Source organism: Triticum aestivum, chromosome 1A, assembly GCF_018294505.1.
Source record: "Triticum aestivum cultivar Chinese Spring chromosome 1A, IWGSC CS RefSeq v2.1, whole genome shotgun sequence".
In the NCBI taxonomy this organism is placed as follows: domain Eukaryota; kingdom Viridiplantae; phylum Streptophyta; class Magnoliopsida; order Poales; family Poaceae; genus Triticum; species Triticum aestivum.
Genome location: NC_057794.1, coordinates 247,321,312 through 247,345,555, shown reverse-complemented (window position 1 = coordinate 247,345,555; position 24,244 = coordinate 247,321,312). Strand labels below are relative to the sequence as shown.

The 24,244-nt window shown below is 45.0% G+C and overlaps 2 protein-coding genes across 3 annotated transcripts; one reads left to right on the top strand and one right to left on the bottom strand.

Moving 5' to 3' along the window:
- The first annotated feature begins 1,655 nt into the window (after positions 1–1,655).
- On the top strand, positions 1,656–11,044 carry LOC123044679 (ras-related protein RABC2a). Its single transcript, XM_044467500.1, has 6 exons — positions 1,656–2,079; positions 3,078–3,146; positions 3,745–3,810; positions 9,771–9,892; positions 10,078–10,206; positions 10,571–11,044. Exons 1-6 carry the CDS (start codon positions 1,926–1,928, stop codon positions 10,682–10,684), a joined length of 654 nt encoding a protein of 217 aa, XP_044323435.1. The 5' UTR covers positions 1,656–1,925; the 3' UTR covers positions 10,685–11,044.
- Positions 11,045–11,632: 588 nt separating this feature from the next.
- On the bottom strand, positions 11,633–19,908 carry LOC123044668 (protein fluG). Of its 2 annotated transcripts, XM_044467488.1 has the most exons (18): positions 19,597–19,905; positions 17,908–18,159; positions 17,663–17,730; positions 17,456–17,571; positions 17,247–17,352; positions 17,000–17,156; positions 16,825–16,920; positions 16,011–16,059; positions 15,256–15,518; positions 14,752–14,924; positions 14,459–14,579; positions 14,292–14,344; positions 14,080–14,209; positions 13,787–13,932; positions 13,229–13,417; positions 12,769–13,001; positions 12,025–12,167; positions 11,633–11,827 (listed from the first exon to the last, which is right to left on the bottom strand). In XM_044467488.1, the coding sequence occupies exons 1-18, from the start codon at positions 19,762–19,764 to the stop codon at positions 11,765–11,767; spliced, it is 2,526 nt and encodes an 841-aa protein (XP_044323423.1). In that variant the 5' UTR covers positions 19,765–19,905; the 3' UTR covers positions 11,633–11,764. The 2 variants fall into 2 exon arrangements, 1 of the variants encoding a protein (XP_044323423.1); XR_006420239.1 differs by lacking the exon at positions 12,769–13,001 and having other exon boundaries at positions 19,597–19,908.
- Positions 19,909–24,244: the final 4,336 nt, after the last annotated feature.

Below are 24,244 nucleotides of genomic sequence, written 5' to 3'. Positions count from 1 at the left end.
ATAGCAGAACATCGCTAAGTTTGACACCAATATCTGTCACCTGTCTCCGGCACCACCACAGCAGCCACTAAAGAAAAAAATGATGGATCACCTTCTCACCTGAGCTCGACGCGGCTCCATCGCTGATATGCAGCTTTGCGGACCTCCAAGGTGGCTCACCAAAGATGAAGTCATTGCCGTTGAACGAATCAGACTGGGGCAACACCCCGGACACGACATCAAACTCCAGATCTGACACCCCACCACGACTAAGACGCCGAAGTAGGAAACCATACCTGCCATCCATCAACCATGAACCCAGCACACGTTCCGTCTTTCAGATGTCGTCGATGCAGACCACAATCTGGATCCGCTTCCGAACTACCTCCCAAGCTCCGCGCTGACGCTGGAGCAGACGCCGTCGCAATGGCGGAGCCCGAGGACACAAGTCCACCACAAGGATGCCGTCGCCGCCACGATATCCCTGCTTGAGCAGACTGGTTCCCAAATCTATCACCGACCATAGAGACGATCGCCTCGCCGGAGAAGAATCTAAAGCTTCTTTTTTAGGCATCGCCATCGCCATCGCCGAAGCCAAGGCGTCGAATGATCCGAAAACCTAAGCTATTAGGCCTCTAAATCTAAAGAAAAACAATCCGCACACGCGGAATCCGATGACACCTCTCATGACCGACGACCAAGAGATCGTCCGTGAAGGAGAGCCGTCGGAAAACGGCGTCAGAAAGTTGGCTCTCTTGGCGGCGACGACTAGGGGTTTTGGTTGCTAGCCAAACGCCCAAACCCGCTACATCCTCCAGCCAGCACACCTTTTTTTTGAGCATCAGTACAGACACAAGCGCTCATATACACGCGCATACCCTCACCCCTATGAACGCATACACGCACATTCTACCCCTATGAGCACCTCCGAGAGACTGAGCCGGCATATCATCTTGAGATTTACGAAGTCACCGTAGGCGCCTCGTCGTCGACGGGAACGTCTCCTCCCACTAAAAGCGCATCGCCGAAAATCCTGAAATAAATTCAAAAATAATGCGAGTACCAGGATTTGAACCCTGGTGGGTTGGGGATACCACTGTCCACCTAACGAACTCAACTACAGGTTGATTCGCAACAAACCAGCACACCTTAAGCACCGGAGATAACAACCGAAAGATACAAGTACGTACGTAGCCGTAGTATCATATGCCTACAAGGATACGGTTTTAGACACAGACGCATGCCGAGTCACGTGACATGATCGATCACCTCACCTGGAGCCTGGAGAGGCCGGCCGGACACGTTAACGCCGTAGTCACGCAGACAAAAGCTACGTGCCGGCCGAAGCGACACACGCGTCGCCAGGTGTTGCATGACGCTAGTATAAGACGCAGTACGTATACCTGGTCTGGTTCTCTGCCGCAGCAACAACATTATTCGCCCCACCAATCATACATCCCGATTTGTATTAAAAATCATCATTCATCACTCCAAGTCAAGAAACCAACCCCACCGCACCGCACCGCGCCGATCGGGTCGGGAACCCGTCGCGTTCACCGCAACGAGCCAGAAACGCCCACCCCGACCCGACCCGATCCAGCAGGCAGGCAGGGACAAAGGCGAACACCACACGACCCATACCATTCCAGACCCCCGCAGACTGGCGCGCATCACCATTTTCCACCCGGCGCGCGGCCGGCTGTGCCACCGCGCCACTTGGACCGGACGGAGGCTCTCGGCCCCGCGCGGCTCGTTGCCATAAACCAGCCGTCGCGCCCCACCTCACCTCTCCTCTCGCCCAGTCAAAGCCAGAGAGCACCAGCCTCAGCCTGGCTGGCGGGCTGTCTCCTCTGCCGCTGCCGCCTTCCCCTCCGCCTCTAAATCCTCCGCCCCGCCCCGCCTGACCATCGACTCGACCGGCGCCGAATCCGGGACGGCGCGGGGTGATGGGTGTGTCGCCGGTGTCGCCGGGGGGCAGCGGCGGCTACGAGTGCTCCTTCAAGATCCTCCTCATCGGGGACTCGGGCGTCGGCAAGAGCAGCCTCCTCGTCAGCTTCGTCGCCGCAGCCAACCTCGACGACGACATCGCGCCCACCATCGGTACGTCTTCTTAGTCTCACTCTCACCCCACCACCACACCACGCCACGCCACGTCCAGTCCGATCGCTCTCTTGCTCTGCTTGGTACTACCAGACTAGTACGAGGTTCAGTGTACGCTCGTCGTATTGCTTCGGAGTATATAGTGTGGTGGCAGTAGGTAGCGGATTAAGGGCACCAGCGATTCCGCCCATTTCGGTGAACGAGACCTTTTCCTTTTAAGTTTTAATTAATGCCCGAGCTGTTCTCTGCTTTTGATTCTGCTGAATTGTCTCCACTTTCTTCTTGTTTGTTGGCGTTGGCCAGGGCTGGGAGTTAGTCTCCAATGCTAAGTAGTAGTACCATATGTCCTTTACAGTTGGTCTTATATGCCACTAATAGGTTGGTCCCCATCAACCCAAATGCTTAAATGCTGAAGCTAGTATTTGGGAAGATAGGGAAAGCGATCCATGCTTGTGCAACAAAACCTGATTGCGCACTAAAGAAAAATTAGTACTCCTACTCAAGCAACCCTCTCAGAAAAGTCATTTGGACAATTTTACCTTGCACGTAATCTATGGGAATGGTCCCAACTCGGTGCCCTTATGTATTTCCTTCCCGCCACTATGTTTTCTCGCCAGTTTAGTCTTATGGCCTATGGGTGAACTCTTTGTGTTATGCAACTCAAGATTGTGTGAGAGACAGTATGTCCTGACTGGGTCAAGACCTGGCTCGTACAATTCGAAGAAAAATAATTATAGCCAACTCTAGTCTAACCCTTAGGCCCGAGACAGCAGTGCTGTTATGCTTGTGCATGCAGCTCTATATACTACAGTACTACTCCCTCTGTCCCAAAATATAAGAATGTTTTTAACACTATACTAGTGTCAAAAACGTTCTTATATTATGGGACGGAGGGAGTATGATTTTCACACCATCACAATTTTTATTCTATAAATTGCACGCTCTTTTGGATTATATACTTCACGTGTCTTATAATTTTGTTTCACATTGATTGCCAGGAGTTGATTTCAAAATCAAGTTTCTTACTGTTGGTGGAAAGAAACTGAAGCTGACTATATGGGATACTGGTGAGTTCACAATTTCCTCTCATTCTCCGACTGTTCAAGTATGGTCTTTCGCAGTAGGAACTGGCACAAATAAGTCCTAACTTCAAGTAAGCGGTCGTGTATGCAAGACTTTTATGTTCCAAGAACAAGTGGTTGGAATTTGCTCATAGAGACGCAACAATGTTTTAATGTGCCAAAAACTACCAGGAGTTGCTACAAGCACCAACTAGAGCAAAAAATAGCAATAAAGATCATCTCAGAAAAAAGATAGACAATAAGCATGGAAAATTCCTAGATTTAGCTTGCTAGTCATCTTGCCTTCCCATCCTTCTCTGCCATCATTACTTCAAGCATTTATAAGATACTTTATTATTTGGGTGCACCCATCATGTTACTCCCTTTCTCCTGACATCATCTCGACCAGAGGTTCCATCCTTATGAGTTTATAACCCCACTCAGTGCTGTCCTAAAGAATAATTTAGAGCTGCACCATATTACCTACTCTTCACGACAGTAGTACTACTGGAAGGTGTCTTAGTAATCTGTAAACAGAGTAAATTATGACATGGTGTCTACGATATTTTAAATGTTCTACAAGTCATTTTCTGTTGTTTTGCAGCTGGCCAGGAGAGGTTTAGGACAATCACTAGTTCTTACTATAGAGGTGCTCAAGGAATTATTCTAGGTAAAAAAAATGTTCTTAGTTGTTTTTGAGTTCTTACATATACTGTTGTTCTAAGATGATGTCAAATTTTCTCACTCGGAGATTAGATATTCGGGATATTCCATAGAACTTTTTAGGTTGGTCTATTGAATCGTTCCGTTAATATACTCACCAGTAGGTCAGCTACTTAGTGCTACATTATGTAGATCATTTTTTTTTCTGTAGCACAGTTTTCTTGCATTTCCCTTTGTATTCATGATTTCTCCATTGATGTGTTAGAGTTATATTATAAGTCATGTACCCCTTTGTATTAATCCCGTTATATAAGGGGTTTCCTGCATATGTTTCACATCTGTACATGTATATATATCGGCCTATGGCCTCATGGGAATACAAGTTGCATATTTCCTAACATGGTATTAGAGCTAGGTCAATTTTTTCGCACGCCGCAACTCGTGCTGTTGATCCTCCGTGGCCGCCGCCGTGGCTTTTCTCTGTCGTAGCGCCGGTTCTCACGTCCGCTCCTCTCTGATCGGTCCACCCAAGGCCGGCTCCTTCCTAACGCTCACGCCGCATCCTTTGGATCGAGCAAGCTGGTCGCCTCTTTGGATCGGATCTCCGTCGGGCTGCTGCTCTTCCAACAACTAGACACCGGCCGCCGCCCCTCGTTGGATCTCCCTGCCAGCTGCCCGTTTTCGCTCTCTGCAGCTCCTTGCCGTTCTCGCCGCCAGCTGCTCTTCTCGCCGGATCTCTCCGCCAGACTGCTCCTCGTCCGGCGGTTGCCGTCTGCTGCCCGTCGGAAGCCTCTGTTACTCCCGCGTGACTGCTGCTGCCTGTAAATAAAAAAAACAGGCACGATGTCCGCATCTTCCGGCTATGTTGCTGTCCCTCGCTGTCCGGTGATCTTTGATGGTACTAACTACACCGAGTTCACTGGCTTCATGCGCATTCACATGCGTGGCATCCGTCTCTGGGGTGTTCTTTCTGGCGAGGTCTGCTGTCCGCCACGTCCAGTTCCTCCGGTGGCCCCTACTCCTCCGACTCCACTGGTTCTTGCTCCGGATGCTAATCAGGCCGCCAAGGATGCGGCTAAGCTTGCTGATGAGGCTGCTGATCGTGCTTATGATGAGAAGGTTTTGGCTTATGAGGAGGCTCTTCAGATTTATCATGGTGCTCTGTCTGCTTACACCCAGTGGCTTGATGATGATGCTCGTGCTGCTGCTGTTCTCACTGCTAGTGTTCTGCCTCAGTTTGCTTCTGAGTTTCTGGGTCTTCCTACTGTCTTTGAGATGTGGACCCGTCTTCGTCAGCGCTATCAGCCCTCTGGTGATGTCTTATACCTTTCTGTGGTCCGTCAGGAGCATGCTCTTCAGCAGGGTGACTCTACTGTTGATGACTTCTATGCACAGAGTTCTGCTATCTGGCGCCAGCTTGATTCTCTCTGCAGTGCTGGTTGTCGTACCTGCCCCTGTTGCCAGGCTGTCCAGGCCAATTTGGAGTTTCATCGCGTCTATGAGTTCCTGTCTCGGCTCCGTAAGAGTTTGAGCCCCGGCGTGCTCAGTTGTTTGCTCGTGGCCGTATTTCTCTCATGGAGGCGCTTTCTGAGATTCGTGCTGAGGAGACTCGCTTACGTGGTGCTGGTTTGCTGGAGGTTCCCTCTGTGCTCGCTACTCGTGCTCCTATGCCACCTGCTGCACCGACCCCTTCTCGCTCGAGTGCTCCGCCGCTTTTGCCCACTCCTTCTGGAGGCTCAGGTCGCCCCCGTCCACATTGCGACTACTGCAACAATGATGGTCATCTTGAGTCTCAGTGCTACACGAAGAAGAAACACCTGCGCAAGGCGCGATCATCATCTTCAGGGACTTCGTCATCTATCTCGACAACTTCAGCCATTACTTTGACTGAGCAGGATATTCTGAGACTTAAGCGTCTGCTCGCGGCTTCAGGTTCTTCCTCGACGGGTACTGCTGGTTCTGTGACTGATGCTTCCCGCACTGAGCAATCACCCTCTACACAGTCAGGTACATCCCCATGGGTTCTGGACTCTGGAGCTTCTTTTCATATGTCTTCTCATTCTTCCATTTTGTCCTCTCTTCGCTCGCTGGATTCTCCTGTTCATGTCCTCACTGCTGATGGTACTCCACTTTCTCTCGTTAGTAGAGGCACTCTTATCACTCCTTCTTACTCTGTTCCTGATGTTGCTCATGTTCCTCGACTCACCATGAATCTGTTTTCTGCTGGTCAACTTACTGATTCTGGTTGTCGCGTCATCCTTGATGTTGACTCTTGTTCTGTCCAGGACCGTCACACGCACACTCTGGTTGGGGCTGGCCCTCGCCGCCGTGATTCTCAGGGTCTTTGGGAGTTGGACTGGCTTCATGTTCCTTCTGCTGCCACCACTATCGCCAGTTCCTCCGCTTCAGTCGCCTCTGTTACTGGTTCCTTCAAGCAGTGGCATCATCGACTTGGTCATCTGTGTGGTTCTCGGTTATCGTCTTTAGTTCGTCGAGGCCTTCTGGGGTCTGTCTCAGGAGATGTCTCTTTAGAGTGTCAGGGTTGTCGTCTTGGCAAGCAGATTCAGTTACCATATTCACATAGTGAGTCAGTGTCTAAGCGTCCTTTTGATTTAGTCCATTCTGATGTATGGGGTCCGGCTCCTTTCGCTTCCAAAGGTGGTCATAAATACTATATTATTTTCATAGATGACTTCTCTCGTTACACATGGCTTTATTTCATGACTTCTCGTAGTGAGGTGTTGTCTATTTATAAGCGTTTTGCTGCCATGGTTCATACTCAGTTCTCTTCACCCATTCGTGTTCTTCGTGCTGACTCTGCTGGCGAGTATATCTCTAAGATGTTGCGTGGTGTTCTTCTTGCTGAGGAAGGCACCCTCTCTCAATTCTCTTGTCCTGGTGCTCATGCTCAGAATGGTGTGGCTGAGCGAAAGCATCGTCATCTTCTTGAGACGGCTTGTGCATTGCTGATTACTGCCTCTCTCCCGCCTCATTTTTGGGCTGAGGCCGTCTCCACCTCCACCTATCTTATCAATCTCCAGCCTTCCGCTGCTCTACAGGGTGGTGTTCCTTTCGAGCGTCTTTTTGATCGTTCTCCCGATTATTCGATGCTTCGCTTGTTTGGTTGTGTTTGCTATGTTCTTCTTGCCCCTCGCGAACGCACCAAACTAACCGCTCAGTCTGTTGAGTGTGTCTTTTTAGGCTACAGTGATGAGCATAAGGGCTATCGTTGTTGGGATCCTATCGGTCGTCGGATGCGTATCTCCCGAGACGTGACTTTTGATGAGTCTCGTTCCTTCTACCCACGCCCATCTTCCTCGACCTTTTCAGTGGAGGATATCTCTTTCCTCACTTTTCCTGACTCACCTATCACCCCCGTCGAGCCTGTGCCTATTCGTTCCGCTCCCTCTGCTTCTCCACCTCTAGTCGATTTGATGCCACCATCTTCCACGGTCTCCTTGTCTAGCATGTCACCGGATTCTACACCTTCATCTCCGGTGACTTCTTCGTCGCCACCCCTCGATTCTACCTTGGCGATTCCTCCTTCTATTGTTCCATCTCTTCCTCAGTATTACACTCATCGTTCACGTCCTGTGGATGCCTCCGTGGATGTGTCGTCATCTTCCTCTCAGCCTACTTATGGCTTGCGTTCTCGTCTTCGTCCGCCTGTTGATCGCTTTGGATTTCCCACCGCTGGTGCTGCTGTTCTTGAGCCGACCTCTTATCGTCAGGCTGTTGTTCATCCTGAATGGCAGTTTGCGATGGCAGAGGAGATTGCTGCTCTTGAACGCACTGGTACCTGGGATCTTGTTTCCCTTCCTCCCGGAGTCTGTCCCATCACTTGTAAGTGGGTCTACAAGGTTAAGACTCGCTCCGATGGTTCTCTTGAGCGTCACAAAGCTCGTCTTGTGGCTCGTGGTTTTCAGCAGGAGCATGGTCAGTGATTATGACGAGACTTTTGCTCCTGTGGCACATATGACCACTGTTCGTACACTTCTTGCCGTTGCCTCTGCACGCCATTGGTCTATATCTCAGCTTGATGTTAAGAATGCTTTTCTTAATGGTGAGCTGCGTGAGGAGGTGTACATGCAGCCACCACCTGGGTATTCTGTTCCTGATGGCATGGTCCGTCGTCTTCGTCGCTCTCTCTATGGCCTTAAGCAAGCCCCCCGTGCCTGGTTTGAGCGTTTTGCCTCTGTGGTCACTGCTGCTGGTTTTTCAGCAAGTGCTCATGATCCAGCATTGTTTATTCACCTTTCTCCTCGTGGTCGGACTCTTCTTCTTCTCTATGTTGATGACATGGTCATCACTGGGGATGACCCCGAGTATATTGCCTTTGTAAAGGCCCATCTTAGTGAGCAGTTTCTTATGTCTGATCTTGGCCCTCTTCGCTACTTTCTTGGGATTGAAGTCTCTTCTACCTCTGATGGCTTTTTTATATCCCAGGAAAAGTATATCCAGGATCTTCTTGCTCGTGCTGCTCTTACTGACGAACGCATTGTTGAGACTCCTATGGAGCTCAATGTTCACCTCCGTGCTACTGATGGTGATCCCCTCCCTGACCCGACGCGTTATCGTCATCTTGTTGGCAGTCTTGTCTATCTAGCTGTCACTCGTCCGGATATCTCTTATCCGGTTCATATTCTGAGTCAGTTCGTCTCCGCTCCCACATCGGTCCACTATAGTCATCTCCTTCGTGTTCTCCGATATCTTCGGGGCACAATCTCTCACCGTCTATTCTTTCCTCGCTCCAGTTCTTTACAGCTTCAGGCTTATTCGGATGCTACGTGGGCTAGTGATCCTTCAGATCGTCGTTCACTTTCTGCTTACTGTGTTTTTCTTGGTGGTTCTCTCATTGCCTGGAAGACGAAGAAACAGATTGCAGTTTCTCGTTCGAGTGCCGAGGCTGAGTTGCGAGCAATGGCTCTTTTGACGGCAGAGGTGACTTGGTTACGGTGGTTACTTCAGGATTTTGGTGTTTCTGTCACTACACCGACTCCGCTCTTATCTGACAGTACAGGTGCTATTAGCATTGCGCGTGATCCTGTGAAGCATGAGCTCACCAAGCATATTGGTGTTGATGCTTTCTATGTACGCGCTGGTGTGCAGGATCAGGTTATTGCTCTTCAGTATGTGCCTTCCGAGTTACAGTTGGCGGATTTCCTGACGAAGGCCTAGACTAGAGCACAACATGGCTTTTATCTCTCCAAACTCAGTGTTGTTCATCCACCATGAGTTTGAGGGGGGGGGGTGTTAAGAGTTATATTATAAGTCATGTACCCCTTTGTATTAATCCCGTTATATAAGGGGTTTCCTGCATATGTTTCACATCTGTACATGTATATATATCGGCCTATGGCCTCATGGGAATACAAGTTGCATATTTCCTAACATGATGAACCCAAATCAACTCTTTTACTTGCAATGCATGGAATTATGAGAAGTTGGTGACCACAAGGATGCACCCTTCCATCAAACGAGAAATATTTTTCATTATTTTGTGGATACTTCTTTCTATGTGTATGCATGAACAATCTTATTAGTTAAGAGTATCTTATTTACTCATGTTTGAGCGCCGGTAGGCTAGCGGCTTCTGTGCTCGCTCAGCCCACCTGGGTTTGAGGCTTGGCCTCTCGGCGGTGCCTCATTGTTGTTCTTCTAAATAAAAAAATGCCACAGGTGCTAGTGCATGCTGGTCAAGATTTTTTTTTATTGCTGATGTTTTGATCAGTGCAAATTATATATCTAGCGAAACGTGGAACCTTTGATCATACTTCACAATAATTTAGTTGCTACTAATCACTTGGTCATGGCGAATATGAAAGCATGTGCATAGGTTAACGATGGCAAATATTGATTAGCTTGTGTAGTGCTAAATTATCTTGAGAATTATGGTCCTTTGTGTATTATGTTTTTCATGCTATAAAGTGGATTAAGGTCTAATATCTTATAGTATTTTACTCATAGTATATGACGTCGCGAAGAGAGAGAGCTTCACAAATTTGGGTGATGTATGGACTAAGGAGATAGACTCAAACTCATCAAACAAAGACTGCATAAAAATGCTTGTTGGAAACAAAGTTGATAAGGTACCATTTTTTTTCCAAATAGAAATTGTTATTTTTCCTGAATATTTTGTTCCAAACTTGTTATTTCTTTCCAAACCTAAATTGCTTTTTCTACACAACTTTATATCAACTCAGGAAATCACTCATGGGTCAAGTAGACATAGATTCAGTTGTTAGCTTTAATTTTGATGGTCCCATCTTTGCAGGATGATGAGAGAACAGTCACAAGAGAAGAAGGTCTTGCCTTCGCACAAGAATCTGGATGTCTGTTTCTTGAGAGCAGTGCAAAAACACGAGAAAACGTCGAGAATTGTTTTGAAGAACTTGTGCTAAAGGTAAAGACTCCAGAGATACTGTGCCCCACAACCTTAGATTCTAGAGTCTTTTATACAATTAAGATGCAAACACATGGGGACACAACTGAAGAACTTAGTTGCATTTTCAGTTTCGTGGTTGCTTTTTCTTCAAGTAGGCAAGCCCCTAGCTGCTGCCTTGTGACCATGAGGTCATGGGTTCAAGTCCTGGAAACAGCCTCTTACAGAAATGTAGGGAAAGGCTGTGTACTATAGACCCAAAGTGGTCGGACCCTTCCCTGGACCCTGCGCAAGCGGGAGCTACATGCACCAGGTTGCCCTTTTTTTTTTAGGCAAGCCCCTAGCTACATGAATCACAAACAGACTCAGTTTTGCCGTCGTGCAGATCCTTGAGGTTCCAAGTCTCCTGGAGGAAGGCTCGTCATCGGTTGTCAAGAGGAACATTCTGAAAAAGCAACAGGAAAGTCATGCAAAGTATGGTGGTAGATGCTGTCAATAGATCTGTGACGTATGATTGAGCTCGCTATCTATGGTCATCGTATCGCAGGCAAGTTCGTGATACCCAAACTGTAGGTTCTCGTTGTACATGAGTTGTGTCTAAACAACCTGTGAGTAGAAAAGGTGGGGAAATTGGGGAAAGTAAGTACAGTACTCCCTCCGTCCCATAATATAATAGCGTTTTCGACACTACACTAGTGTCGAAAACGCTTTTATATTATGGGACCTAGTGTCGGAAACGCTATTATATTATGGGACGGAGGGGTTAGTTTGTAAGGTTATGGAGAGTGGTTAAAATTGGTTTGTACAAAGGGAACACAATGTCTATTCTTCATGTCTAATAAGGCATAATTTGCGCAAATTGCTTTGTCCCGGGGATGAGACAGACCTTCCCTACTTTCTTGATTCTTGATGTTAGCGACTGTTGCATGGACGGCACTGAAGGTTTGTTGTCAAGATGTGCGCATTCTGCTCTTTTGATAATTCCAGCAAACAAAAGATTACCCTGGAGGGTAGGCCCTTGATGAACAGGACACTCCTGGATGATGCAAGCCGAAGGGCCAGGGGAAGTAAAGAGGCCATCGTTTCCTTCGTGCATTTTCCAGATTTCCCAGCAAACAAAGATATGTCCATGGAGCGTTAGTTTTTCAGGATTCAGCCACAGGTGCCGAAGAGCCCAGGGGTTATAGATCAATGTTTTCGAGCCAGGAGTTCACTTGACAGTGAAAGAAATTGGAAGCATTACTTGACTAAACTGAACCCTAACCGCAAATTGATGTTGGATTTTTGCTCGGCATCTTTGTTCCACTTATGCTGCTGTGGAGGCACAGCCTATATTTAAGCGGTTGTAACATATGTGATTTTTTGGTTCAAGTGCCAAAGGCATCAAGTGCTACCTTTTCCGTTGGATTTTTTGTCAGAAAAAAAGAATGTCCAATGACAGATTTCATATTCTAAAAGCACTTTATTATTAATTAAAAAAACACCAACGACTGCAAATCCAGTGATGAGAATCAGTAATTCATGGGCAACATTATTTGTCGGCTTAACGAGAAAGTGGTCTTGAGACAAGTATTCTGTCTTAGTAACGGTGAATGAGATCGCCAAATGCCCCAGGGTTCTTCGAGTAGTGATCAATCTCAGCCTGCAAAAAGATAGAACCAAAGATGTTAGCCACGTTCGTGCTTTCATTATATTTCTGAAAATTCTGTCGAGTTATATCATGTGAAGAAAAATAATACTCCCTCCAATCCATAATAAGTGTCGTGGTTTTAGTTCACAAATTTGAACTAAACCACGACACTTACTATAGGTCGGAGGGAGTAACTTACGAGTACTAACCTTGCGCACAGCGATAATGGCTGTAATAAGCTTATCGCCGATTAGCTCATGCAAAGTTTTGTCTGCAGCAAGTGATTCTACAGATTCCAGAAGGTCCTGTGGTAGCCTTTTAAGTTTGGTAGCATAATCTGCAGGATTTGATTCTGGAAGAGACACAAGACACATGTGACATTTGCAGACAGTCTCTGAGGAAACCAAAAGCTAGTCGGCAGAAAAAAAGTTACAATAAAATAATCTAATTCCAGACATATAACATAACATTTTTAGGGGCATACCGGATCCATTAGGCACATAAGGTATAGTAATGTGTTAGATTATTGATTAGCAGTTTTAACGATAATGAAGAACTCCGACTTTTTCTCACTACATTGACACAACATCTACCATGTCTCAAAATCTCACCCAGTTGACTCGCAGCTCAACAAACAAAGATGACAAATCTGACTGAATAGTACTAGCCTGATGTGGCTTTCCTTTTATCAAGCTAGGAATTTCATTTTGATTTGATATTATGTGGGCATAATACATGTGCATTGTGTCTATGTCATGATGGTTTTTCCCAGAATTTTCAGGACCTTTAGATGTGTTTTTCGACAACTTTCTATCATGTTGTACATGTTCCTGCAAGGATCACCGCACATGCTCAATATGTTCCTAGGGCATTTTCAGACATGGTAGGACGACAAATATCAGTAATGCATGAGAGTAAGGTAAAAAGGTCAAGCAATGAAATTCTTTTCGTACCAATTGGTTCAGGCAACTTAAGGCCTTTCCTAAGTCCATCAATCCCAGCAGCGACAATAGCAGCAAGCCCCAAGTGTGGATTTGCGCACCCATCAAATGATTTAATTTCGAAGTTGCTGACCATGTCGAGAGGCACACCAGGTGGGCATGCGGTTCTCAATGGAGCCTCCCGGTTTTCTTTCCCCCAGCATAGGTAAGCTCCACTCCATGTATTTGGCTGAATTCGATCGTAGCTACATATAGAGAAGCCAATAATGACGATCGTTAAAATGGCTACTTTGATGTTCTGGCATTTCTCCAACAAGTAGCAAACTGTGTTATCCAGATTCAAGATAATAAAAATACGTTGATATCCTCTAAGTACCAGAGAGTTTATGCAAGAAAACAAGTACCAAAACGAGTTATCAAAGTTATTATCGAATTAAGGTGTATTCTTGGAAGCTTTTCTGGAAGATGTTACCTGTTAGGGTGAGGAGCAGTAAATGCCAAGATTGATGGAAGATGATGGTATACTCCAGCAAGGAACTGTTCTCCAACGTTTGACATTCCATAGTGGCTGTATTCATTTGATCCCATAAAAACATTCTGATCATTCTTCCATAAACTCAGATGCACATGGGAGCCCGATCCAATATCATTCAGGTCAGGTCTGTGTCCAGCAGAACAAATCATCAGCTACCAGAAAGGCAAGTTTAACTTGATTGACAATTTTTTTTTCTTTCAAATCACACATGTTTGGTGATCTGGTACTGCTAAAACCTAATATTTACATAATGCATCAGAGTATAACATAGGAATATCAGCAAATGGAAGTTTTATTTGATCAACTGTAGCTCATTTCAGTTTTCTTCTAATCTTCCAAGTAAAAATTCAATTCTTTCACAAGCCAGTAATGTTGTCTGGATACACTGTCTGGTGTTCATGTATGATTTGCTGTTAACACAAAACAGTGTACGCAATAAACTTCCAACTATAAAGCATGCTAATGTAAAAACAGAGTGTAGATCCATTGACTTACTTTGGAAGAAACGTTGCTATCAACCCATGCTTTCGAGCAACAGATTTAATAATCTCACGAGCATATATCAAATTGTCAGCAGCAAGAGTGCACAGGACATACTTCAAGGCAACCTCGAACTGCCCTTTTCCAGCTTCGGCATGCAGCTTTTATATTTTTTGAGCAAGAAAGTGGATGTAAACATGGAAAAAACGATCGATCAGTAAGTCATGACATATAATCAAAAAGGTAAACAGTTTGATATGTAACATCACGAGTTTTGACATCTTTTTGGTGGTAAAATAACGTCTTACCTGCTCAACAACAATATTTGCCACTTTAAGAGAAGAATACACTTCTTGTAGTATAGATGAGGCACCATCAAATGATGAGGTTGAGCAGTAACTGCTATTATCATATGGAACCCAACGCTCATGTCCCTCACTGTAGAGTTTTTAGATTTGGGTCACATAGAGAAAAACATGGCCTTTAGCATAATTTATTTTGCAGAGTCAGGAAAAGCTACCTTACTAATTTTCTGCGGAGATAAAATTCATTCTCAAAACCTGCCTTCATTGTCTACAAAAAACAAACAACTAAGCATAAATACAAAAACTAGTCCACATACAGAACTCATGAGACAAAAATGATCTTCACAAAGTTATGTAGGCAAAATTCTGGGTTTATTCTTACCACATTGAATTCATCCAGCAGAACTTTTGTGACTTTCCTTAAGGCATATCTAGGACAGTATTCCCAGGCTTCTCCAGGCCTAATTTGCATGTCAGCTATCACCATTTCCTCACGTGTTGACCTTGCAATGTGAGTACACTATCATTAGTTCAATGATGCCTTAATAAGTTCAGAGAATTGACCTACTGTTAACAAACAAGAAACTATTCATATACGTACAATACTAAGTTATGGGATTCTAAGGGATGGTCCGATACAAAGTACAGAGCAAGCGTTAAATGAATTAACTTTACCATGGGAGTCTCAAAAGTGTTGACATATCTGGCATAAGCCTGATCTCGCCTACACCAGTAAGGTTTGTTCCATCAGCTGGGCCGTCACAGAAGGAAGTCATTCCCATTGATGCAAAAGTCAGGCCGACACCCTTATTCCTTGCAATCTCATAAAACCTTCCGGCTGGGACAACCTGAAAGTGAAGTTCTATTTTCTCAAAATTGGATTTGGTATTAGCAATTCTAAAAACAATGCCGTTGTTCAGGTGGGTGAACTGACCGTCAACACAGTCAACACCATGCAATTATCAGTAGTTTTATACATGCCAAGTTGACCATCTACTGAAACGGAACAACTTGTATGCAATCTTCAAACAAAGTTCATGCTAACTATTGTGTCTACTTGGTAGTTTATTTAAGACAATTTTCTAAAAGAGAATTTTTGGTCCATGAAAAAGAGAGAAATGATCAGTGAGATTGTGAGAAAACTACATCCATAATGTAAACAATGCAGCATGTGCTTACGCGGCATCTATGTTGGCCTGAAGCATCATTCCAGACGATGCGAACAAAAAGCACATCTTGCTCAACACAAGATGATGCTATCCTATTGTCAGCTATCGTTTTCTGGTGAATTGACCCATTGGCAACGTTCAACTTGTACAGATCCGATGCATTTCTTCTAAAGATGTCCTCAACTGCATCTATAGCTTCCTGAATGCTAAGATCACCATCTTCAGATGCAGCTGATAGGACACGGTAAACAACATCACGTGCCCTCCTGGATCCTGCAAATCAGTACAAACTATATATTATCACTTAAAATCAAAAACTAAATGGACACGCTTGTGTGGTTTTCAGATAACTTTCCTTACGTGCACTACTTATTTATATACTCCCTCCACTACAAAATACATGCCACAGTCTTCAAGATGTAACTTCGACGCTATTTTTCATATGACATATGTTAGTAAAAAAATTGAAATTGTTTTTTCATGAACTAAACAACCTTTTGTTAATTAGTTGTCAAAGATAGAAAGGGTTGACTGTACAATTTTTAGGAAATCATGTTTTGGAACAGAGGTGGTATATCTGAAGGTCTAGATCTTGTGCCAAATCTGTCTGTTCTTTTGTATTTTTATATTGGTCCAAAAGTTTGTTTTCCTACTATGAGAGGATACTATTTAAACTACTTCATTTATGATAATATAGCTAACGTTTGTACTGACGTACAATGATCTCTCATCATCGTATGAAAGGGTTAAAACTGATTATTGTACCTAGATAGTATGTCTCCGGAAAAGCATATCCATCTGAACTAAACATGACCTGCCAATGGTTAACAATTAACAAATAAAAATATCATGTGGATAGTATCTCCAGAAGCAAAAGAAACTGAGAATGAACATATGTGACTGACAATGAGACATACATCAAGAGTGCTATTAGAGAGGAAACTGAAGAGTAACTATTTCAGACAAGATAGTAAATCAGATGCATTGGAAGAGCAAAAATAAGAGAGAGATTCTCAAACCTAAAATAAAGTCAACAGTAATCTATATTAAGCAACGAATACTGCTCGGACCTGGAATATGGGACCATGTGTGCTGTAATTTTTCGTTCAAGAACATGGACGTACGTGTGTAGTAATCTCTGTGTCTAATGGTCTCCTTCCAGTAAAGAAAGTGACATTTTGGGATACGTGCAGTCAAACTTTCTTGACTTTGGCTATTGATATCTCTATGACTATTGAGGATCTCCAAATGAACATATGAAAACAAATATATGAGTATATTCATCTGAAGAAGTATTTTTGTAATATTATAATGTTACTAAATCGTATCAGTAAACTGCATTATCAATGTAGAGTTATGGAGATCACGTCAGTGTCCACAATAGCAATCTTTGTCACTGGAAGGAGTACTATGGCAAAAACGTAGATGTGGTGGCACAGTGGAGGATAATACGTTATTGAGTTGTGGAGAATATTAATTAGTTCAGTTTTTCTGCACCATGGAAAAGCAAAATCTGTTTTCATATTAATAACTTCTTCAGATTCTATATAAATAATTATCCATATGACGGATATGGTACCTTGTTTATGGGAGCTAGCTCCAGAAGCTCTTTAAGTGATGAGACCATTCCTTGAACACTTAGTTTTGGAATTGCCAAACCAAAATCAAGATAGACCTGTTTGCGGGTTGTGCATGATGATTAACATAAATCAAAACTGAATAGGTGAACAAATGCACAAAGACGAGGCTCCAACCTGGGAGTAAACAGATGCAAGATAGGATGCTTCCTTAGAATATGGATAAGAAGCATGTAAAAGGACTAACTGACACTTGGTGAATCTTTCATCCTCAAGAACAGCACGGAGATGTAGAGGATTGCACTTCCGCAAGTCCAGGTCTTTATCTCCAAAGCTGAAATTGTGTAGAACATGTATATACTTGAGATCTTGACATGACCAGACAGGAAAGTGCTTTGATAAAATCTAAAATGCCAGTCATTACCCTGTGTGAATCTGCATTGGTAAGTGACACTGCACAGCAATATCGAGACTACGAGTAAATAGATAGTCGATGAGGCTCTTATTTGTAATCCGAAGAGGTCTTTGCCCTGAAAAGTATGGAGTATAAGCAGAAAATAGATCTTACAATCATAGGTTACATGTTTTATCTGTTTACACATTTCTCCCTCCCAGTAGAGAAAATATGTTCACCTGTTAGCTCCTTACGAAGACCATCCTCTGCATCTGTCTTGCTAACACATGGATCAATCTCTAAGCCACTTCTGTATGCAGCAATGCTTTTCAACCCAACAATTTTGCTGGCAACTGTGAGAAATTAGTCAAGGATGTCCATGTAGTTGAAAGAACAAACAGAAAAAAAAAAACAGTTTGTCCCAAATAAAAAATTCTGGAGGATATGATTTGAGCTTAGCCACAAAAGTTTCAGTGAATGAGTCCAACGTCCAGCTTGATCCACTGAATGAATCCTGAAAGAAGTAACTAATTTCATCACTAGCTAATCATAATCTTTACCTTGATACAGTATATTAGAATAAGTTAACAACTGCAAAGGAAATACATCAACATAGAACTGAATCATAATCTAGTTATTGCAAGGGTGGCCCAAAAACCCTTTATCATTGACTCGAGAGAGGGAGACTCACGTCGTTAATAATCGTCTCCGCCAGCCATTCGATTCTCAGAACTCTGCCGACTGTGGGAACAAATTCCTTGTGGGCTTCCAGCTCAAGCATTTTATCAAATGCTAGGCCATCGTCCACAAGGATCGCGGATATATTGGCAGCTTGGAAGCATTTTGAGCTGATAGACGACAACCCTTGGGCCTTTCTGAACTCTTCCACCTTGTCAAGCGAGGCTTCACAGCCGTACAATGCGGCGATGTCCTTGATGCTTCTCTGCATTCAATGATATTGCAAGGATGTCATGACTTGCTGAAAATCTATCCTTAGATACCATGCAATAATTGTGGAATAAGCAACATGGAACAGTATTCCTATTTCTAGACAGAAGAGCAGCATTTGGAAATTGGAACCACAGAAAAGTTACTGGCACGTAAGAGATGGACAGAGCACTGAACAGATGGCCCACATCACATGACGGCGTGAACATCTTAAGCTCAGAAGCAAGAAGCGTGCCAAATAACCCCAGCACCTCCCATGGGTCCAGCAGCATGCCATTAAAAGCACACACGCCCATCCATGGAATGGACCTCACAGCAGGGCAAAGAGACGGAGCAAAAGGTCTACTGCACCCCACCGCACTGCACCCCACCATACAATGGCGATTGGCCAAAGCAGGCATAAAGCTGGCGATCTCTGCCGTGCCACCAGTTAAAGGAAAAAAGACGAACTCATTCATCCGCATATTCTGCCCAGTCAGTAGTAACTAACGGATCGAACATGGTGTCATTATAGACATTAAATAACTAAATATGGACTCATTATCATCCGTGCCCTCCAAAACCACCAGCTATGCTTGAAGTATGCATTTTCTTAATCTTACAACATCCTGCGGTCTTATTTAGAATAAAAATCATGTGATACGCCACTTAAATATTTAAATTTTAGTATACTGTTTGTACTTAAGTATGTCTAATGATGGTTTATATGCGTACATGTTTCGAATGTCAAAAATATAGTTTCTCTATATTATTTACGTGATTAATATATAATCAACATATTTATGTATAGTTTCTCTAAACACGTGCATGGTATATTCATGCGCATTTTCTACATATATGCCACATCGTATATGTAAACAGTGCATGATCCGTGTTAAAAAAAAGTGCATGATCTAGTGGAATGACCAAACCAAGATTTGAAAGCAATGGGATCCATGATAACATTGACTAGAATGATACATTTCCTTATTTTCCTCCATGTTTTAATGGCACTATAATTTACTTCCTTATTTGCCAAATGGAAAGTCCATACTAGCCCTACATAATCATTGACAACATCTTACCCCCACAAGAGGTAAAAGTAATACTATTAGCCATGGGATCATGTGAATGTAAGGGCTCATGTCGATTTGGGCCCATCTTGAAAGAGCGACAAAATTTTAGAGCACGTGGCCTATTTGTAAATCAACCCGTCAACACGTATAGGACCCTGATAAGACAGGCCAAAGTACACCTAACTAACTCTATGGCCGACACAATCTAGCACACATTTCACTGACTTTGGAAAAAGAAAATGTTGCGATCTCGAGCAGGATGCAAGCAAGACGGCGCGGTGGAGGATGGCCAGCCGGGGAGTGGATAAGCACAGCGGCGGCGTGAAGCGAAGCAAGCGTGCGTGTGGTCAGTCAGTCGGTTACCGTAGTACAGTTACCTTGAAGGAGAGGGAGTGGGGAGCGAAGGCGAGCGCGTCGCCGTCGGCCTCGGAGAAGCAGCGGAGGAAGGGGAGGGAGGAGGCCGTGTCGACGAGGTTGTGCGCGTGCGCGTCCACCGCCGGCGTCTCCTCCACCGCGCGTCGCAGCTCCGCGTACCTGGCCTCCATGCTCCGCCGCCGGTCGCTCGCTCGCTCAGCCGGGGAGTGGTGGGAGATTTTCCGGGGGCGGCGCCTTCTTGTTTGACCGTGCGAAACCCCGAACGGTCTTGCGTGTCTGGGGACGGAGTATTGTACTATTGCAAATGAAGACTCGGAGGCAGAGAGGGGTTTTTATGTAGTACAAGTAGGCGCTCCGCGACGCAGGCGCTGCGCAACTACCGGTCAGTCCTGCCGCTGCTCTGCTCGGCTAGTGACAAGCGGGGTCGATGTGGCGATGGAATGGGAGGCTGCCTGTCCTGTGGGACCCACTTGTCAGTTGAGCTAGTGGTTTGGTGGACGTGTACTCTATCTTATTTCGATGAACGTGCTATCTATCTTCTAGTCAAACATTGCCACAAGCATTTATTTTTTTATTTTTATTTTTAAAAGAAGAAAGATGAACAAATGTGTCTACATACATACTCTATCCTTTCTGGTTTATAGGGCTCAACTCAAACATCTCACCAAGAAAGATAGATAATGAATGATGGAATAATTTTGATATTTTGCAAAAGTACTCAATTAATGCGCTCGTTTTCATCAAACAATTGTGTGAACCAATGCATTAATTGCAATGCATGCATGCATGATCAATAAATGACTAAAACTTTTACTACATGTATGGCCTCTTTTGGTTCATAGGATAGGATTATCATAGGAATAGGAATCTTGTAGGAAATGGGATGACATGTATCTCAAATCCTATAAGTAGGAATAGGAAACAAGATGTCATTTGGTTGACACCAAAAGAATTTTCCATTGAGTCTAGGCTTTTTTTATTTTTCTATGAAATGTGGAGGATAGGAACCAATCCTATGTAGGAATATGAATCCATTCCTATGAACCAAAGGGCTCTAAAGGAAAAAATCATATAAGAATCCTATCCTCTAGAATTCTTATGAAATTCCTCTAAACCAAAGGAGGCCTTAGTGAGTTTTCTTTTAATTCTTGCATGCAGTGATTTAATGCACCTCGATATCTGAGTGTGTGATGTGCAGCAATAGAAATATGACTTATAAAATGAGAAAACGAGAGTTTTGAGATACTAAGGGGGTGTTTGGTTCTAGGGACTTTTTTGTGTTGGGACTAGAAAAAGTCCTTAGCAAACCAAATAGGATGGGACTTTTTTGCGATTTTTTGCTAAAAGTCCTTAGAAGCACCTCGTTGAGAGTCTTTTTTAAAAAGTCCTAGGAACTAGAAAAAGTCCTAGGACTAGAAAACCAAACACCACCTAAGCCTTATAAACCGGAAATGGGGTAGTAGTACTATCTCCGTCCGGGTTTATTAGGCCCTCTTGTATTTTGGTCCAAATTTGACCATATATTTAACTAGAAATATACTCTGTATAAAGTATAGTTTTTGTGACATGTAGTTTATATAATTATTAGTTAAATTTATGCTTAAAGTTCGGCTCAAAATAAAGAGGCCTAATAAAATCGGACGGAGGGAGTGCAGATAAAAAAAATGTTTGCATACACTCTACCACTACTCTTTAGCCTATTAATTCATGTGTATGGGCACCCCGCAAAAAAAAAAAAAATCATGTGTATGGGCAGCGGGACTAAAAAATGGGAGAGTTGCTGCTGGTGAAATGGGCAGCGGTACTTGCTACACTAGCCAAATCATTCATTCACGATGGTCCACAATAGCTGACTGTTTTTTGTCCGAATTCTTAGCGTGTACAGTATGTTAGACCGATGATGAACCGACGTCGAGCGGCTCACGAAACCGACGTTGATGATATATCTGTCGTGCAGGCTGGAGGACGATAAGGCTGAGATGTCTTGGCATGGACGGCGCTCCAAACCCAATTACTATAGCCTGGACCGGCCGGCTTGGTCGACTGTCACGGCCGTGCTACAGTACAAGATAAGCACGTATACGTAGTCACGCATACAGCACATTACAGCCCCGGGCCGAGCTGCCACGCACCCGATGGTTCGACAGGTACAATGCCTAGAAACAGCACTAGCTGATCGACCGGTACATGGGTCTGCTTACGGCCGGGTGTGGGGCGAAAGCAACAAAAATAATGGAGGTCCTCCATGCGTGCATCGCACTCGCCCCGCGCGCTCTGACTTTTGCCGCCTACTACTCGTAGTACATGTGCTACCTGCAGCTGGGACGCGCGCGTGCTATACGGACGCTTGCCATGATGCCCACGCTTTCGTGCCGCCCGCGTATTCGACGAGGGACTGGGTTCAGGTGACATGCATCGGTGACATGCGGCTCAAATTCAAATTTAAACATTACGAAAAAATCTGAAAAAATCATGCATGTTCACAGCACATACTAAGATAACCCCTAAAAATTTCAGATCAAAATTTGAAACATACATCGAGAAACGAAAAAGAGAAATCTGTCATGAATAGTTTCCGAATGGTTCTCTGTAGACTATTCACATCTGAGTTTCTCTTTTTCATTTCTCGATGTATGTTTTGAATTTTGATCTGAAATTTTTAGGGGTTATCTTAATATGTGCTGTGAACATGCATGCTTTTTTTCAAAAAAAATCGCAATGTTTAAATTTGAATTTGGGCCGCATGTCACCGTGCATGTCACCGTAGCGCATGTCATCTGATCCCAGTCCGTCGACGAGGGCCGGGAAGCTTTGCCGTGTGTGCCACCGGTGCCGTCGCACGGATTCGGAGCGGGGTGGATTGAGTAGATTACGGGGCTGTTTGGTTCTAGGACTAGCATTGCCACATTTTGTCACACATTTTTGTTAAACTTGCCTAAGGTTAGTTCATCAAAATGAGAGCCACAAGTTGACAAGCTTAAGAGAATCTTGTCACGCTTTTTGTGTGTATGCCATGTGGGGTCCAAATGTGGCTTGCCTAAGGTGTGACTTGAACCAAACACTCACCTAAGTTGGTCAAACTTGCCTAACCTTAGTTGTGGCAATCTTTGACTAAGTTAGTCACAAACCAAACAACCCCTATGTGCACTGTCCCGGGCGGTGATATGACTTGTGTGGTGAGATCTATGAAATCAATATTTTTTAATAGGAAAGGATGGCTTTCCCGACATCCCTCTCCTCTCCCTCCCCTCACGCCGACCATGGCCGCCGATCTCCGCCACCGTCAACATGAGCTGACGCCGATGCGTCGGAGACGGTGGCCGTGGGGCGCATTCGTGTACCGCTCAGCTCGCCCCATATACTCGCAACGGACTTTTGACCCTGGGGGTACTTGGGCCTACACTCGCGACACACGCCATGGCGGGACCAAGAGGTGGGGCGAGCCCGGTCCAGGTGGGGCCGCCTGCTACATGGCATGCAGCTAGAGTTACGGAAGGGATAAATCCTCCCTCACCCCCTCCATTCCAGATCTCGACCTCCTTCTTCTCCACTTATGGGAGGCACCGCCTAGGGTTTCTCCCTCGTTCGGCTGGTGGGAGGGGAAAGTGGGGGAGACCACAGATCCTTCGCTCAGGTCGCTGCATCTCCACCAAGCGCGAGTTCACCCCGCAATAGCTATGGCAGATCGAGGAGCGGAGAACCACGGCCACCGCATGGATGGCTTCGGGATGGGCCGGGCCGGTCGTGGTGCCGGTCGCTTCGGCTGGGGCGCCGGACGCGGCGGTGGTGGAGGCGATCGCAACATGGTGTGGACGCGCGACATCGAGGAGGGCGGCCAGGTCTCCACCAACATGGACCATGGTCGCGGGCTGTCAGATCAGGCAAGGTGGGAGGCCGCGGCCATGGAGACGCAGAGCGACGGCCGTCGGTGTCGGTGTCAAAATCGGCTGATCTCAGGTAGGGGTATCAAACTATGCGTCTGAGGATCGAAGGTAACAAGGGACAGGGGAACACGATGTTTACCCAGGTTCGGGCCCTCTTAATGGAGGTAAAATTCCACGTCCTGTTTGATTGTATTTGATAAGTATAGGGGTTACAAGAATTGACCTACCTCGAGATCGTAATGGCTAAATCCTAGCTGTCTAGCCTCTATGAATTCTGATAGCCTCAATGGACTAAACCCTCCGGTTTATATACACACTGGAGGGGCCTAGGGTTGTACAAAGTCGGTTTACAGAGGAAGGAAATTACATATCCGGACACCAGTCTTGCAATCCACGCACAGGAGAGTCCTATCCGGACACGCGGGAAGGCCTTTTGCCTTATATCTTCACGACCCACCAGTCCGACCCATGTCACATAGCCCGGACACCCGAGGACCCACTAATCCAGGACTCCCTCAGTAGCCCCTGAACCAGTCTTCAATGACGATATGTTCGACACGCGGGTTGTCTTTGGCATTGCAAGGCGGGTTCCTCCTCCTGAGTAGAAAGCAATCTTCTGAACAAAAGAATTAAATCCGACTCTATATAATTGTTGCAACCATTAGCCACAACGGTAAGATACCAAACAAAACAGTGTCTTCCCACTGACACCATTTTTGGCGAAACGTCACGTCCGGCCTCTTAATATTTCGAACCGTTTTTACAT